We start from the raw sequence: 19,099 nt of genomic DNA on the forward strand, positions 1-19,099 counted from the left end.
TCATTTCTTTCTCCAATGTGAATCAATATCGCTACTAGTCACTAAATAAGTCCTGTAGTCAGTTTTTCATTAGATGCAACACTGACCAACAAATGATCTGAGAACTGTATTATCTAAAATTCAACTATGTTTCTTTCGGTTTTTAATCCAGGGTGAATCATCAGTATAATGACTTAGTTTAAATGTAGGACATCTTTTTTATTTCCTACACAAACATACTTCAGCTCCAGACTTGGAGATCTTGATGGCTATGGCAAAGGACAGATGTCAGGATTTTACAAAATGAGCCGTGATCAAATTACTTTTTCAGCAGTGTCACAAAGATTGCAAAATATGCTGTGACCTTCAGAGTCACCACCCATAAAAACAAAATCCACTGACTAATTTGCCAGTTCCTTGTTTCTTTACTTCTGCAAACAATTGTATCTCTATTGGCAGGCTCATATGCATAAAGGATGATGCATACTCTTCTGTATTTGTTGCTCTGCATCAAACTGGCTGTATAGTAATATAGTTCTATTCACTATTTTGAATCTAGATCTCCCAGATGGAAGCCTGTTAATTAATTCTGTGTTTGGCTAAATCTGCTTATGTTGGTGTCAACTAGTGCTTGCTATCACAAACCAACAGGACAGAGATCTGGTGATGAGTACATTTTGGTGGATGAGAGAATGCGGGTGGGTGAACAGGTTAGCACTAAGGTATTACAACTTGTTCTGAATTTTGAAGCTCTGCTGTGCAGATCAGAGCAGCTAAAGAGTAGGGGAATTAGCATTGCAAAATAGGTCAGACTCAAATCTGTGCGAAAAGAACAGAATTGCTGGAGCAGAAACTTATGACAAAAGAAAATCAGCCATATTGTGTACAACATAATTTTATTTTTCAGAAGAGTTCACTTCAATGTGTCAGAACAAAATGTACTTTTATAATCTTGAAGCCAGCAAGATTTAAAAAGTTAAACTTTTAGTTTTTCCAGCTGTAATTTCAGTATTGAGATGGTTTTTAGAAAAGAACAATCCTATTCTAGTATTAACTAAGACATAAGCAGACACTACTTACACAGTTCTCTTTGCTTAAAAATAAACTGGAACACATCACACAATCACATATGCTTTGGTGCTTTGGTAGTACAAAAAACTACAAAGAAAGTTATTCAGATGAAACAATGTAGTTTGACAATTAGCTACTTTTTTGCTATGTTGCAACAGCCCAGTTACTTTTTAATTTACCTTTCATCTCTCCACCACACTACACAACTCCCTCTCAGCTTTCCCCTTGTGGCTTGTTCTTCACGATAGGCCCTTCAGAATAGGATTCTTTCGGGAACATTACACACATAGCCTCTGGCAGTAGGAGTTCTCAAAGGACATTCATGAGAGGACGAAGGGTTTTTACCCACATAACCCTTTTTTCTCAGCCTTACACCTCTGATCTGGGGCAGCTGGATAATGATCACTTCTGAATGCATAAATTATACTTCTGCCCAGCTGGAACTGATACTTTAGAGCATGATGAGTGTCCCCATCTGCCCATGAGCAAAAAGTGCCACATCCACAGTGCTGTGAGCCACTGCCTACCCAAAGATCAAAAGAATTGAAATGTGGGTTTCCCTCTAGATGCCTATCACTAGGCCACTTAAGTGGACAGCTAACTTTTACATTAACTTGATACTTTTACAAAACATGGATTTGTAAAACTGGATTATTGTATTTCCAGAGGAGGTTTTACTTCAAAATACAGTTAGTAAATGTGGCTTTAAAAATATAGTGTAAATCGCGTTTTTATGTTAAGTAAGTTTGAACAACATTGGTTCAGTCAATTTTCCAACCCATCCCATTACAGAACAGTGTAAAATAGTACTGCTTTTGGAAAAGTATTCAAATATTTCACTGAAATAGTACATAATGAAAAATAGAGTCTAAGCGTTCTATTGCTGTATTTTAAAGGAAAATCATTTGCATATGTTTTATCAGAACACTGCAGTACGAATATCATTAAAGTAATGATACAGCACCCCATTTAGTAATTACACTTAAACATAATTGCCTTCATTGGAAAAAAAACAGCCATCTATGATAACTGTACTTCAAGTGCTTCAGCAGTACAATGAAAAATTATCAAAGTTTAAACAATACAAACAGGTGTGAAAAACAAAACTAATGCAGCTACACAACAGAAGTTTCAATAAGTTATGTAAATACGGTACTGTTAGTCGTTCAGACACAAAACAAACACAAACAGAACATTTTATAGCAAAGCATACGCTCATCAAAAGGCAACATAGAGAGAAGGTGCTAAATTCTGATCTTCATTATGTAGGTGTGAGACTGGAATGATAAAAGAGAATTCAGCCCAAAATCTATATTGACTTTAGCACAAAAGTGTTAATACTCAAATTAATAGACACATGTAAATAATCACTCCATATATGTACAGGATAATCAATTTTCCCTGCTGAAATAGCAAGCAATTGACACGGTGAATTTGTAATCTATCAAAGGTCAGTTTTCCCCCATGACTTCACGCAGCAAATTTTCCACATTTCACTAATTAAAAGTACCTAAACCTTTCAGTCAATTAAATCACATTTAAGATGAACATTTGGCCACCTGTTCACCTTGTATAATGGACTCTCCAAAGGACTGTGCCATTGTCATTGCTAGGAGGGAACCTTTTTGTGTATTAATTTAAAATACTTTAAAAATGTAGAATTTGCTGGTGCTTTATAATATATTTATAATTTTTCTCTTGCCTGTGCTTTTCTGGTATTATAAATGCCCCTATGAGCTGCTTGTGAGATACCAAACGGCAGTTGAAGTATCATCCAAACAGTTCACGAAAGCCTTTTATAATCCCACAAAGTTCCATGCAGTGGAGTTTATAAATACAGTATGTAAAATCAAGTATGCTTTATATACAGATGTGCCTTTTATTTACTAAAATACTTCTAAACTCTTAAAATTATTACTTAAGCCAGGAATGTATATTTGAATTGCATTGATAAGTTGCAAGATACAGTCAGAAACAAGTAATGAAAGATTAACCAAAAATAGAGATGAAGTAAATTAAGATATATGACTACTTTCCAGTATTTAATCACATGCAGCTATAGAATAATTCTAGCAAAGCAGATCTTTTCAAACTGACATTGCAAATATCTCATTTTGATCTCCTCTAAAGGTGTGATTTCAGTGGAAAGTACTCACACTACTTTAACACATCTATAATTATTATTGCAACACAGCCAGTCAATTAGTTCTTTAAAAATGGAATGAACAGCAGTCATTATGAAAATGTAAGCCAATTAATCCTCTTCCTGCCACACACATAATTTAGGTTGTTTCTCTGAAATATCTCCTGATGACTCAGAGAAGGTTTAAAATCCTTAAAAATGTACACAGATGAAATTAAAATATAATTTTATAAATATTTTACCATCAAAATGCTTTCCAATTTTAAAATATTTATTAACTTGAATGAAATTCATATTTACTCAAGTAATTTTCTTTAACTTTTTTTTAAACTGTGTGGAAGGATATCTATAGTAATTGCTCAACTGTACTCTGGTTGTAAACAGCTTCATCATTAGAGTTCTCCTCTATTCCTCTTGCAAAGAGTTTCATTAATTGACAGTGAACCCTGCAAAATAAAGAAATTATGTATTGAAGTTGGGTTTTTTTTGGTTTTTTTACTAAGAAGTAATCACATTTGCTATGGGCGTAATTTGGAATCACTGTGCATTCCACATGGCTGGGCTAAACTTTCTATTCTGCAGCACAAAACTATTGCCCCCTACTGCTGGGACACTCCCCTTGGACGATGGGGTGCATATTCACAAGTTCACCAGCCCTGCAACCACCACTCCCCATAGAGGGTGTACAATGGGAGTTTTGCATGATTCGTAGATTCCAAGGCCAAAAGAGACCATTGTGATTATCTAATCATTTGATTACTGTTTAATGGAACTCTGTTCTATGGACAGACTTTTGTACTGTATTTCTGGTTCCTTTTACCAATTAAGAAAACAAACTTCAGCCTTCCACACTCCCTCTCCCTTGAACATTTACCTAGTTGTAAACATCTCTACTTGCCAAGGCCTGAAAGTCATATGCAACATCTGACAAAGAACCAAAATCAACTAAAATTATCTTCATGCAAGTTAAGTACAATGATATGGGATTCACTCCTTTAGAAAATGCAGTTTCTATCATCTTAGTTTTATGATCCTTTATTCCTGATACAAGTAATTTTTAACAATAAAAGTAAAGGGATAGTGCATTTGTGTGGAATGTTGGTAACTTTGAGATGTATATGAATGACAGCCCTCAAAATGAAGGATAATTGAAAGGTACAGATACAAAACCAAAAGTGTATTTTAAGATAATTTCTATGCCTGAAAATGTGGCATAAAATAATGAAAACTATAAAACACCAATGTGGATATTCTCAACCCTTATATAACCTAACCAGAAGTTTGGCACACTTGTGATGTTGCATGGAATTAGTTCCTCACTAGCCCAAATGAGCACTGGAAGTGCTCTCTGTATCTTCATTGTGGAATCCTGGGAATTGTGGAAGCAACTAATAGCTATATAAGCTGTTAGATGAAGCAGGAAGAAAGGGATTGAACCATCTTCCTTTCCAACCATTGCTATACAGGATATTTACGGTTAGTTTTACTTCGCAAACAAGAAGGCACATGATGAAAACATAAGAACATAAACATAAGAACATAAGGATGGCCACACTGGGTCAGACCAAGGGTCCATCCAACCCAGCATCTTGTCTGCTGACAGTGGCCAATGCCAGGTGCCCCAGAGGGAGTGAAACTAACAGGTAATGATCAAGTGATCTCTCTCCTGCCATCCACCTCCATCCTCTGACAAAAAAAGGCTAGGGACACCATTTCTTACCCATCCTGGCTAACAGCCATTAATGGACTTAACCTCCATGAATTTATCCAGTTCTCTTTTAAATGCTGTTATAGTCCTAGCCTTCACAAGCTCCTCAGGCAAGGAGTTCCACAGTTTGACTGTGCGCTGTGTGAAGAAGAACTTCCTTTTATTTGTTTTAAACCTGCTGCCTATTTATTTCATTTGGTGGCCCCTAGTTCTTATATTATGGGAACAAGTCAGTAACTTTTCCTTATTCACTTTCTCCACACCACTCATGATTTTATACACCTCTATCATATTCCCCCTTAGTCTTCTCTTTTTCAAGCTGAAAAGTTCTAGCCTCTTTAATCTCTCCTCATATGGGACCCGTTCCAAACCCCTAATCATTTTAGTTGCCCTTCTCTGAACCTTTTCTAATGCCAGTATATCTTTTTTGAGGTGAGGAGACCACAACTGTACGCAGTATTCAAGATGTGGGCGTACCATGGATTTATATAAGGACAATAAGATATTCTCCATCTTATTCTCTATCCCTTTTTGAATGATTCCTAACATCCTGTTTGCTTTTTTGACTGCCGCTGCACACTGTGTGGACGTCTTCAGAGAACTATCCACAATGACTCCAAGATCTCTTTCCTGATTTGTTGTAGCTAAATTAGCCCCCACCATATTGTATGTATAGTTGGGGTTATTTTTTCCAAATAACCCCAACTAAATAGCCCCAAATAAAAAGCAAATGATCCCTGACAAGCCCAACCAATCATTGAAATTTTTGTCAGGCTGTGATTTGAATCTGCTGTCAGATACATTTTAGTGTATTCTAATGAAAGAGAAAGGATGCATTTAATATTTTCCTGGAAAGTATTTGGTAAAAAGCAAAGGCTAGTGTTCAAAGGAATTCTTCACAAAGATTCTAAAAAGCATCACGGAATTCTTTAGGAATATAATGTTATCTATTACCTATTTACGTCTTAAAACTGACTACCTTAAAAGCAGATATCTTAAAAGGATCACCTTGCTACAAATAATATACACTTTGACAGTTACTCACTTAACTTCAATTGTGGAGCTATCCAAAGTTTCTCCATCACAGTTCCAGATGCTGTTACTAAGACTGCAGCAACAAGTTGGATGGTCTCTGCAGAACTGGCCAAAACGTTTCTTTCCTACATCCTTGACATCATTGTCATTGTCTTCTAAATGCTTTGATGTAAATTGAAACTTCTTTACCCGATAAACCTCTACAAACGTGAAGTCAAACTACAAAGAGAAATTAAAACAGGCATTCTACAAAGAATTTTATTTAAATCAATCAGAAAAGCTCAATATAGAAAGCAGCATTTCATTTTCACTGGGATCTCCAATTTTCCAGAGGGGCTAATTGTGGCATGAAGTACAAGTGATATTTTCCTAATGTTACACTACAAGTCAATGGTTCTTTTCACATAAAACACATGGTCCTACTGGCTTTCAGGCCTTTGCTTTCATCACCAGGACATGGGCTCTCAAAGGACTTTTTGCTCAAAACCCTGCCCTTCTTTATGGCTAAATGGGGTAGGATCCTGAAACTATGCGTAGGAGGGGGTCCCAAAATTATTTTATGTTGTGTCATAGGGTCACAATATGAAAAAGACTAAGGCCCACTGCCATACCAGTCTATGATTCTCAACTTCCAGGCCCTATACAACTGCACTGACTTTTCTGCAACCCCCTCTCTCTGCGCTGTGTAACCTTCCCCTGAGGGTGGGGTCCAGTGATTGCCACATCTAGAGAAGTCCATGGCAGTATAGGCACTGTGAGGGAGTTGGGAATGTCAAGGGTGGAGGGGAGAGGACAGTAATATTTATTCTGCAATGAAGTAAAATCTTCTTAACTAGCTAACCTCATTGAAAACAAATGTGGTAATTAAGAGATTGTTTTAATTATCAGAGGCTTACAGGATTACATTGTGATAAAATACAACCACTTATTTCCCAAAGTTGTTTAAAATAAGCTTTGTATAAAACATTAAGGGACAAATCAAGTTGCTGCGTGTCCTCCACTCCCAGGAGGCAACTTTAAGGATCTGTTCTGAAATGTTTAAAAGTCAGGATAATGTAAGGTACTCAGTTTAGCAACTGCAATAGAGGTGGGAAACAACAAAAGTGAGCAAAGGGACACCCAATAAAATGCATGGTAGCAAATATCAACTCATACCCATTAACTAGTCTATATTAACACACAGACAAGTCAATATATCTAGGTTTTGGTACCATCTAAGCACCTAAATGAGAGTTTCTCAACAGGGGAATGCTAGACTAATCCAGGGACAACTCAGGACAGAGATGATGAGCAGACAGTGGTATGGGGCATATCACTCTAGGTAGGCAGAGGAAAGAACAGAGCAGGTGGCAGGGGTGGGAGGGAATAGCTGCATGACCCCTGATCCATTCTGACTTCCCATGGAAAATATGTTCCTGTGGGGAAAGCTGTGGGCAGCTTCTCAAAGCCTATTTTCCCTCCCTGCTGATGCTGTGCTCCTTAATATGGCAAGCCACAGCAGCAGCCCATGAGGACAGGGCTATAGGCTCAGTGAGCAGCTTTCTAGTAACTTGTATTCATGGCCACAGAGAGCCACCAATGGATGCCCACCCACCCGGAGCAGCACGTAGCCTTGTGATAAATGATGGAATAGGTAGGGGGAGCAACCGGGGACAGGGAGCAAGGAACAAGCAAAAATGATTGAGAAAAGAAAGGAAAAATAAAGAAAAAGCAAGATGGGGGTGTGGACAAATGGAGGTGGGAAAGGAAGAGAGGGAGAACGGTATGAGGGAATACAGGGTAAGAAGTTATAGCCACTTACGTTGGGGAGAGGAGTGGGAATAGAAATAAAAAGGTGGGCCTAAATAAGCATTTTACAATGAGGTGCACCATTAATCAATTGTTTAGTCAATCATCCACACATGGCATTGAAGTCATTTGTCTGGCAATCATTCCAGGTAAGTCAGCATGCTGGCAGCCATAGCTATGATCTCAGCACCCTAAGCTAAGATTTCACCTCATACTACATTCTAAACAAGACAGGCACACTTCTCTTGGAATTAATCCTATAAAAATGTAACAGCACAATGCCAGGAGAAATTTTGATGTAGGACAGGTAAAGGTCATATTCTAATCATTTATGGTCACTGAAGATCTTTTGGAAGCCTCTGTCATGCCCAAATTACAGTTTTGCTAACTACATTCTGATAAACTACATACATTATGCAGTTTCCAATGAGTAAATAATTTTTCTTCATTTCCTGTTCTGAACAGTTGTGTCATATTGCTGCAGGACAGAAGTTCGTGCATTTCAGTGTTTGGTGAAACAAACAAACATGTATGTGCATGCAAGCATTTTGACATGAAAGGATTTTAAATACTAACTGTATCCAACAGAAATTACAAGGGAAACTTTACAAAGGCCTAATGTAATTACCAAAATTGGAATTTGGCTAAGGACACCATGGGAGAAGTCCTTGCTCTTACGTAAAACGTCATGAGATCTTCGATGGTCACATGTGGACAGAATATCTCATCCAAAATGCATACATGCTCTTGTTTATCAGTTCCACCATTAATGATTTTTGTGCCAGATAGTTCTTCCAGCATTTAGACCCCCTTCAGATCCTGAACAGTACATAGTCTTAGAAAGAGAGAATACATACCTGATCATCTTGGTTTGTATGCCTGACGAGATACCTTAGAAAATTGAATCTGGAGCATTTGCGAACTAGAATGAGGTCAATAGAGCCATCTGCCAAGTGAGCTGCTGGTGAAAGGCCTTTAGGACTCCGTGGACAGGCACAGCTCATATTGACTGCATTGATGGCCAGAAACTTTCCTTTAATAACCTTCCAATCTTCTACTCCTTCATCCTCTGAAACACACAGTCAAACATGTCATTAAGACTATTACCAATATACTTACAGGAGAAGTGAGATACAACCATGCTTAGCAAGTTTCAGCTATTTAATACAAATTTTAATGCATTATGGATATGTATCTAACTTAAGTAATACAATGTATTTTGTATATTTTATCATGAATTCACACACAAAGTTGATATTGTAATGTTTCATACTTCTTCCTACTAAGCATTCTTTTCTGAGTCTGTAGCACCAGAATGGTACACGATCTTCTCCTTTATATCATAAATGCTTGACACTTCTGCCACATGAATATCAAATTCAGATTCCATATACTCAACATTCATGGCCATGGGATTAACCCACATCAAAGTAAAGAAAAAAAAAGTGGTGCTGACTGAAAAAAAGGGAGCAAGGGGAGAGAGAGCAATTTTTTGGAGTTTTACTTTTAATTTATTAACGTATTCATTTATTAAGATGCTGATCCAGGAAAATTGAGAGAGAGAGAGAGAGAGAGAGAGTGTGTGTGTGTGGTTTGTTTGTTCCATTCTGTTTTGATTTTTTGCATGCCACAAAATTTATTCAAATAAATTTAAAAAATATGAGAGGGAGGATAAATGATTCAGGGGTCAGTGATGGCTGAAGTTTCAGGAGGCAACGATGGAAATCTGAACATTTTTCTGGCATTGGCAGTTGCATGGGATTAACTGAGGGCAGAATTGGTACCTGTGAGGTATTATAAGCCTGCCCAGGTAACTGAAAGACAAAAATAGTAGAGAAGCTTCAAGACCAAGCTATGGGTATTAACAGATTATAACCAGACTCAGTTTAAATGTCTGGATGCAGCAATTTTACTACCAGGTAGCAGTATTTTTCCTCCAGACACAGTGGACTGTTACACTGGAAACACTGCATAAAAATGGCATTTAAAAAAAAATGTAAGGAAAAAGAGTCAGATATCAGAAAAATAAGTTAAATTGCATGTTTTGGTTTTAAGATTACATCTTTTCTGCCTTATCCCCTCAATGAATTAAAAAGGCCATAAAGGCATTTTTAAACATCCCTTCCAAATATAAGTGGATTCAAATATTTAAGACAGACTCCTCTGTATGACCATCTACCCAGTCAAAAGATGCTTGGAGACTATGGTAATGAGCACTGTTTTAAGAACCTACCTAGACAGAAAAGCAGCACTATAGATGATTAGAGTAGAGTATGTTAAAGGAAATATTAAGGAACCAACGAAGAAGATAAACTTGGATGATCAAGCTCAATAATATACTGTATCAATGGAAAGTGGGGAGATGGAAGCCACGTGACATATCTATTTGTAGGGATTCTGCAATACAACATTCTTCCCCTCTAGCCATTTTGGTAAATCAATAACTAATGGTTTTCTCTCTGAGTTGGTTTTCTGTGCCTTAAATGTAGAATTTTAGGACCTCATCTGTACTGTAATTCTGATATTCTTTGAACAACTTGATCAAATGATGCCATGCCTGTTTTAGAGAAGAATTAGCCTGATCGTGCAGCTTGCATAGCTTGTATTCAAAAGCAGTATCTGTTGCCAGTGTTGGATTAACGTTGAATTGATCTTTCTCCAATCTAAACAGCAACCGAGAGAAAGCAAGAGCCCGAGGGAGTTATTTCTTGAAAGCAAATGAATTTTTCTAACTTCACTTGAATTTTCCACTTTTTGAATCTTCCACTCACCAGATTCTTCGGCAACTGAATTGAAGAAAACATAGCTACAGAATGATACAATAGGAGTATTAAACATGGAGATGTTTCAGAGTATTTGATTGCAATTTTCATCTGGGCCTTGACTCCGCAGGCTGCTGGAAGCTGCTGAAATTACTTGTGCAGACACAAAGAAGTGCTAGTACTCAACATTTGCTAAGCACCTGCAGAGAGACTTCTACATAGTACTGAGAAATGCATTCAGTGCTCAGCAATGTGAGCAAATTTCTAAACCTGTGCTGAACTGAGCAGGGGGGAAGCAGGCATGATGGAGGGTAGTGAGAGCAATCCAGTGAATACAAAGCATGTGTGCAGGGGCCTTTTTAATCTTTTTAGTTATTTTTCCTCCACACCAAGAGTAGCAGATTATTCCACTTTGCTTATTTGCTTCGCTTACAGAAGAGCTGGGACAGCCACGAGAACCAGCTGCTGACAGTATCTGTGCTCTAAAAAATTAGTATTCTGCACAAGGAGAGGCTTAATGCCTCATGACACATGCTGGCCACAGTATTCCTGGCTCACTAGCTTGCAGGTCCCACTCTCCTGAGCCAATGGTTATCGGATCATAACTAGTGTAACACCATGCTTAGCAGCCTTCATGATGGCCCTGAACTACTCTTTCACAACAGTCTTCTAAACCCTGTAGGGTTGAGTCTTTGAGCAACACATCAGATAATTTTCTTCTACTGTGACATGACACATTACCATCATCTTGCCACTTCTTTCTGCACATAAAGATGCTGAGTTAATGTAGATTTAGAAGGAAAAACAGGAATTTGAAACAACCCTGGAACTCTAATAAAATATGATAAGCTCCTAAAACTGATTAAAATAAAACATTTCCTCAATATAATGTCACATTTTTTGCAATTCCATCTTACCAGGGACTATGCAATGTTAAAATAAGTAACATAACCATAAAGAGCAACAAGAAAACCTGTTTCATCTTGGTTTCAGCTGTATGTGAGGTGCATGCCCATAGGAAGAACAGTGGTAAGAGATACTGAATGAAAAACACTGCTAAAAATACTCCTTCGCTCCTGATCTTGGGGATTCTGGGCCTCATCCAGTGCCCAGAGAAGACTCCTATTGCCTTCAACAAGCACTGGCTCAGGTACTCTGTGAGCAGGGCTGGTTCCTAGGCATAAATCAAAGCAACCTGAGAGTTCTTCTAATGTACTCCAGCTGCTAACTATCTTAAGGGGTTGAAATAGCAGCTGAGGATCAGTGCAGCCTGAAAACATGCCAACTCTTACACTGGCAGCAGGAGGTGGGCCTGTCATATAAATCGACACCCTTGTTGCTAGATATGCTAGTTTTATGATCAGACTCTACCAGTGATGTTGCACAAAATGACTGCAATATACTGGAGAATCTGGTCCATTATGTTTAATATTTAAGGCCTTGATCCATTGAAGTCAGGCTTTGGATCAGGCCCTAAGAAAACAAAGAAGAACAGAAGTAGAGGTCAGCACTGGAAGTCTATCCAAAAGACAAGAACGCTGAAGAAGGATTTACATGAGGAGATTGAGGCCAGGGGCTAGTTTCCAGTCAAATTGAGGCCAGGGGCTAGTTTCAGTCACCATTTACATTAGTCTGAATTTGGGTCTACTAGAGGTTCAACATTTGCCAAGACGTTAGAGCACAAGTGAGGGAGTAATGGGCTACAGGCGAAGTGATGCAGCCAGGAGCAGAGCTGCACAGAGCCTTTAAGGGGAGGAGCAGTAGTCTGAAGGTACTGAGGAAGGAAACTGAAAATCAATGCAGGAATTCAAGGAACTGTGTATGTATGTAGAGGGGGTTGACATGATTGGAGCACCAGATGAGGAATGTGGAAGTAGAGAAAGAACTGGCAGGGATTTGTAGGGGATCTTAATGCATGACAGTCTCTGTTAGCAAGAGTCAGGCTAGCTGTAACCCTAATAACGCAAGATTTGAAGAAGTGAGGATTGTGTGAGGCGAATGGGAAAGAACTGTGTGAGAAATTGTTGCGACCTTGTGTCGATAAGGTGGAATTCAGACTAGCGTCTAAATAGAAGTGAGAAAAATAAGATATCAAGATGGCCTATGTATAAACAAAATGCAGCTGTTGCTTATTATTGTATGTAACAAAAGGTATAAATGCTTGCTGTAATTGTTTACCTGGAGAGAGACCTGCCTAGGAGGGGGAGACCCTGTGTCCTAGCGCACTCCCTCCCTCTATGCAATTACTTGAGAAAATAAAGTATCTGACTTTGCTGCACCCAACCAAAAAGTGAGAACTGAGTTTTTCTCCGGCAGGAACAACACATGTAGTCTGTACAGAGAACTGGTAGGGTGTCACTGAGAAAGATGTTAAGTAGGTTGTTATAGTCCATGTTCACAGCATGATACTTACAATTTTTAAAATGTATAACTGTTTATTTACAATGAACTTTACTGCTGATAAAGTACAAAACCTTAACTGCTATCTGACCAGACATCTATTTAGGAGGCAATTTAGCTTCCACACTAGCTCAGGGCTTGCAAATTAAGCGTTATTTTGTGATAAGAGTTCAGATGATTTAGGATTTAGTTGAGACCACAAAATAAACTCTTCTTCTCAGGCAGTAGAAGCCTGATCCACTGAACTGTGCAAGGAATTAGTATATTTATTAGAAGGATTGTTGGACGGTGATAATTTCTTATGGTTTTTCTTTAAATTCTTCTTTTCAGCTTGAATCCTGAATTCTAGGCTAGTTTATAATAATTAAAACACAGTGAAACTGATCTAGGTGTTTAAGAATTTTTTTGTAATGAAACACTACACAGTCTTTACATTTATCACTTCAATATGTTACCATTATGTTCTAATCCATATTTTTTCTGTAGCTCCTCTGGTTGTTGCTTACTTTGCCTGCAAATTAAGCACCTGAAAAACAAGAATATTGTTCAGTTTAATTTTAGTATGTTTTTCTCAACTATTGAAATAAGTTACTTAAATTATTTCACATTTGGAAAATATTACTTTTACCACAGCCTACATTCATTGTTCTTTAGCATATAAAGATTCCAAGTGCTTCAAACAGAGTTCAGTGCTTGGATTTACACTAAAGAAATCTGTGTAAGAAATACCCAGTCCCTAAAAGGGATACATATACAATAATGGATTATGTGAGTACTTAAACTATGCAAAAGTCACACTAAAAATTTTATTTTCTGCTAGGGATCGGAATCAAACTGAGCTGCCATTCCAAGAGATCTGTAATGCACGCCCAAGAGTCTACAGCAGAGTACAGATAACAGAATAGGATTGTGAGCATAAGTGCAGTATGACTCTCCTCCCCACATCCACACCATGGTCCCATTCCTCCAAATGGATCCACACAGATGGATTCTTATGCCCATGCAGAGCCTCTCTGATTTCAATTATCTGTCCTCTTGGATTGGACTGCAGGACTAGGGCTCACATTAAGTCTGTTGGGAGCAGAACATTAACAGTAGTAACAAAGGGCTGAGGAAAGCCTGATCCCCATTTCAGATGACTTTTTTTAAATGTATATTTGCTTGGAAACTCTTGCTTAGCTTTTACAAGGTTTTTTAATTTCATAATTATTTTTAGGTTCAACATTTTTAAATGGAAAAAAAGTGAAACACCTTAAAAATGGAGGTAGAAAGAAAAATGTCTGTACAAAATTATGGAATTTCATAAGGTCCCAATATGACATTAGTAGAGTGGGACAGGATTCTCCCTGTGTAGGTGTTCAGCAGCAGGGACTGTACCCAGGATGCCTGGATCTAAAGCCAGGAGCCTCTACTGACTGAAATCAAAGACCCACGTCTGTTATCTCAAAGCCAGGAACAGATTCTTTAACCTCAATGAGTATTGACAAAGACAGTTCTAACTTAGAGCAAAATTATTAATAGAATTGGAAAAAAGGAATCTAGTGATTAATTAAAATATATTTGGCTGTATTAGGGGATCCTGCCTCCAGTTAATGTGGGTTTGAGTTTTGCAATTTACTTCAATGGGAACAGAACAAGGTCCCAACCCTGAAATGACTGAACCATGTATGTAGTCACATTAACCTCAAGAGTCATATTGTGATAATTGAAAAGATTTTACCTCAGTGGGACTACTCACATGCTTAAGTCTTTCCAGGATCTGAGGCCTGTAATTACTTCCTTGTTTGTAGGAAGCTAAAAGGCTTTTGGATTTGTCTTTTGCTAGTGTTTACATGACATGTGCCCTTGAGTGTTTCTATTTTGCTTCCTTTAGTAATGCAGAATGAAATACGTCAGCTGGTCAATAGACACATTTTTGTAATGCAAGCTAGTTCTAGGGTTTCTTTTTGTTTTGAAGAGTTTACTTTGTCTGCTGACCTAGAAAAATTAAGTGGTCTATTTGATAATCAAGGAACTGCACTTCTTTTTATAAAACTCAGCTCTTCCATAGCATGTTTCTGGATATGGAGAAAACAAAACTGCCCTTATCTGTACCCAAAATAAATAAATAAATGCTCTATATTACTTTTTTTTGTTAGATCATGCACAAAATGAAAGTGAATAGTTTATCAAAATTTAAACTCTCGGTTCTGATCCTTTTTTAAACAGTTTGTGTGTAGTAACAACAGAGAAATATTAACCTACCCTGTTCTGCATCTTTTCTTATCTCTTGGAGATCCCAGTGTGTGTTTTGCTGGTAGAAAGGAAACTGTTCCCTCATAGTAATGATGAGAGAGAAACGTCTTGAAACCTTTTAAAAAAACAGCATTACATAGCTTTTAGTTTTAGTTCCATTTCCTCTACCAGGAATCGCAAGAAAAGAGTTGCTCTCCTCAATTCCACATCTCTTTGCTCTTCTGGAACTTTTAGACTAGGTGGAAGGTGAACAATACCTCTAAGAACATAAGAACATAAGAATGGCCGTACCGGGTCAGACCAAAGGTCCATCTAGCCCAGTATCTGTCTACCGACGGTGGCCAATGCCAGGTGCCCCAGAGAGAGTGAACCTAACAGGCAATGATCAAGTGATCTCTCTCCTGCCATCCATCTCCATCCTCTGACGAACAGAGGCTAGGGACACCATTCTTACCCATCCTGGCTAATAGTCATTTATGGACTTAGCCACCATGAATTTATCCAGTTCTCTTTTAAACATTGTTATAGTCCTAGCCTTCACAACCTCCTCGGGCAAAGGAGTTCCACAAGTTGACTGTGAGCTGTGTGAAGAAGAACTTCCTTTTATTTGTTTTAAACCTGCTGCCTATTTATTTCATTTGGTGACCCCTAGTTCTTGTATTATGGGAATAAGTAAATAACTTTTCCTTATCCACTTTCTCAACATCACTCATGATTTTATATACCTCTATCATATCCCCCCTTAGTCTCCTCTTTTCCAAGCTGAAGAGTCCTAGCCTCTTTAATCTTTCCTCGTATGGGACTCTCTCCAAACCCCTAATCATTTTAGTTGCCCTTTTCTGAACCTTTTCTAGTGCTAGAATATCTTTTTTGAGGTGAGGAGACCACATCTGTACACAGTATTCGAGGTGTGGGCGTACCATGGATTTATATAAGGGCAATAATATATTCTCAGTCTTATTCTCTATCCCCTTTTTAATGATTCCTAACATCCTGTTTGCTTTTTTGACTGCCTCTGCACACTGCGTGGACATCTTCAGAGAACTATCCATGATGACTCCAAGATCTTTTTCCTGATTTGTTGTAGCTGAATTAGCCCCCATCATATTGTATGTATAGTTGGGGTTATTTTTTCCAATGTGCATTACGTTACATTTATCCACATTAAATTTCATTTGCCATTTTGTTACCCAATCACTTAGTTTTGTGAGATCTTTTTGAAGTTCTTCACAATCTGCTTTGGTCTTAACTATCTTGAGTAGTTTAGTATCATCTGCAAACTTTGCCACCTCATTGTTTACCCCTTTCTCCAGATCATTTATGAATAAATTGAATAGGATTGGTCCTAGGACTGACCCTTGGGGAACACCACTAGTTACCCCTCTCCATTCTGAGAATTTACCATTAATTCCTACCCTTTGTTCCCTGTCTTTTAACCAGTTCTCAATCCATGAAAGGACCTTCCCTTTTATCCCATGACAGCTTAATTTACGTAAGAGCCTTTGGTGAGGGACCTTGTCAAAGGCTTTCTGGAAATCTAAGTACACTATGTCCACTGGATCCCCCTTGTCCACCTGTTTGTTGACCCCTTCAAAGAACTCTAATAGATTAGTAAGACACGATTTCCCTTTACAGAAACCATGTTGACTATTGCTCAACAGTTTATGTTTTTCTATGTGTCTGACAATTTTATTTTTAACTATTGTTTTGACTAATTTGCCCGGTACAGACCTACCGGTCTGTAATTGCCAGGATCACCTCTATGGCCCTTTTAAAATATTGGCGTTACATTAGCTAACTTCCAGTCATCGGGTACAGAAGCCGATTTAAAGGACAGGTTACAAACCTTAGTTAATAGTTCCGCAACTTAACATTTGAGTCTTTCAGAACTCTTGGGTGAATGCCATCTGGTCCCGGTGACTTGTTAATGTTAAGTTTATCAATTAATTCCAAAACCTCCTCTAGTGACAGTTCAATCTGTGACAGTTCCTCAGATTTGTCACCTACAAAAGCCAGCTCAGGTTTGGGAATCTCCCTAACATCCTCAGCCGTGAAGACTGAAGCAAAGAATTCATTTAGTTTCTCTGCAATGAGTTTATCGTCTTTAAGCGCTCCTTTTGGATTTTGATCGTCAAGGGGCCCCACTGGTTGTTTAGCAGGCTTCCTGCTTCTGATGTACTTAAAAAACATTTTGTTATTACCTCTGGAGTTTTTGGCTAGCCGTTCTTCAAACTCCTCTTTGGCTTTTCTTATTACATCTCTCCATCATTTTCCTTAATTATTACTTGAACAACAAAAATAGTGGCCCATACTTTTAAAGCCAGCTATGGCACTTAGCTATACAACTTCCATGAATTTCAATGGCCTAGATAGGGCAAAAACATTAGTTTTTGTTTTTAAAGGAGAGGGGACATAAACAGTACTTCCCAGGAGCATAACCACTGGGTTTATAGGGTTAAAGAATGGAGAGTACACCCACAATTAAAATTCAGATATTAATTTCCAAAAGTCTCTGTGAAAGTGAGAAACACTACAATATGAAGGTCAAATATAAAATTGAATGAGTATATTCCTGGATTTACACACACTTTGGCAAACAGTCTTAAGAAAGGGGGATAAAGAAGAAATACAGGAGTAGAAATATTTGAAGATCACTAGCTCCCGTCCCCTAAAAAAAAAAAAATCCAACCCAAACTTGTTTTTTCTGGCCAACATGATTTACAGAATTTAGGAAAATAATGTTCTGTAGGTATAGATGCTTCCTCCACATTCCTGTAGCTCCACTGCTCTTTCACGCCCAACCGCCTCATTCTCTACAGCTAATCCAATACCTGGCTCCATTTTTTTTCTCCTTGAAACTCTAATATCATATTTTCTATGAGAAGAGGAACATTTGTGTTCATTGGTTCATTTTCTATCCTCACATGTTGCTTATTGCCCTTACTCCTTGCATCACTAACATACTTGTTCTCAGACAAAAAACATTCCCAAGCTCCCCTACTAAAACTGGTTACAGAATGTTAAGGTTGATATTTGATATCACTCTTACGAAGAGCTCATTAACAAGAACTGTGCTATTAGTAAAACCTGGACAATAACTAGCATGGAAACTATCAGATGTTGACATTTAACGAATTTTGCTTAACCTGTCAGCTTCCATAATGTGAATGAAAACAATTGTGATGAACAATACTAGGAACTTTCTTCACTTTACTCACCAAGTTAGCCTATCAATGAAATTTTAGTTGTAGATGCGAAGGTTACATACCTGTAACTGGAGGTTTTTCAAGATGTGTAGTCCCTAGCTGTATTCCACTGTGGGTTACACATGTGCACCATGGGCCCACAATCAGAAAATTTGAAAGTAGGGTCAGCTGTTCCGCAGATGTGCCCCGGCTCACGTCATGTCTCTGACCAAGGTGATAAAGAGTGATAAAGGGTGGTGGACTGACTGCATCTCCAGTTCCTTCTCCACCACGAATCTGACAGATCTGAAGTGGAGGGGAAGGAGGGCAGGAAGTGGAATACAGATAGGTACCACACATTTCAAAGAACCTCCAGTTACAGGTAAATAACCTCCTCTTCTCTTCTTCTCTGAGTGATGGTTCCTATTGTATTCCACTGTGGATGATTGACAAGCACTACCTACGTGGGAGGAGGGTGCGAGGATGAGGACAGAAGGGTTGTGTGGAAGACCACCATTCCAAAGGAGGCATCTGTCACCATGACTTGCAGCAAGGCATAGTGTGTTGCGAACATGTGGACGGAATTCCACATGGCTGCTTTACTTATGTCTATCAAAGGCATGTTTTAAAGGGATGCCATAGCATTGCTTGAGCAGTAGGGGAGTGAGCCCATACCCTAGTGGGGGAAGGTAGATTCAACAGCAGGGAGCAGAGTTTAATGCAGCTGGAAATCCATTGGAGAGTCTCTGGGTGGAAAGGCCCTGTCCCCTGATTCTCTCTGCTACCACAATAA

General features: G+C 38.3%; 1 protein-coding gene across 2 annotated transcripts in view; it reads right to left on the reverse strand.

Moving 5' to 3' along the window:
* Positions 1–858: 858 nt before the first annotated feature.
* Positions 859–19,099, reverse strand: part of CERK (ceramide kinase) — a 79,668-nt gene continuing 61,427 nt past the window's right edge. The window contains exons 9-13 of one of the 2 annotated variants that reach the window (XM_044984593.1): positions 15,131–15,236; positions 13,342–13,412; positions 8,582–8,793; positions 5,952–6,155; positions 859–3,639 (exon numbers count right to left, since the gene is read on the reverse strand). In XM_044984593.1, coding sequence (XP_044840528.1) covers positions 3,586–3,639; positions 5,952–6,155; positions 8,582–8,793; positions 13,342–13,412; positions 15,131–15,236 — 647 coding nt within the window. In that variant the 3' untranslated portion in view covers positions 859–3,585. Of the gene's footprint in view, positions 3,640–5,946; positions 6,156–8,581; positions 8,794–13,341; positions 13,413–15,130; positions 15,237–19,099 lie in introns of both variants that reach the window. The other variant, XM_044984585.1, reaches the window with a different exon arrangement.

This window comes from Mauremys mutica, chromosome 1, assembly GCF_020497125.1.
Source record: "Mauremys mutica isolate MM-2020 ecotype Southern chromosome 1, ASM2049712v1, whole genome shotgun sequence".
Classification (NCBI taxonomy): domain Eukaryota; kingdom Metazoa; phylum Chordata; order Testudines; family Geoemydidae; genus Mauremys; species Mauremys mutica.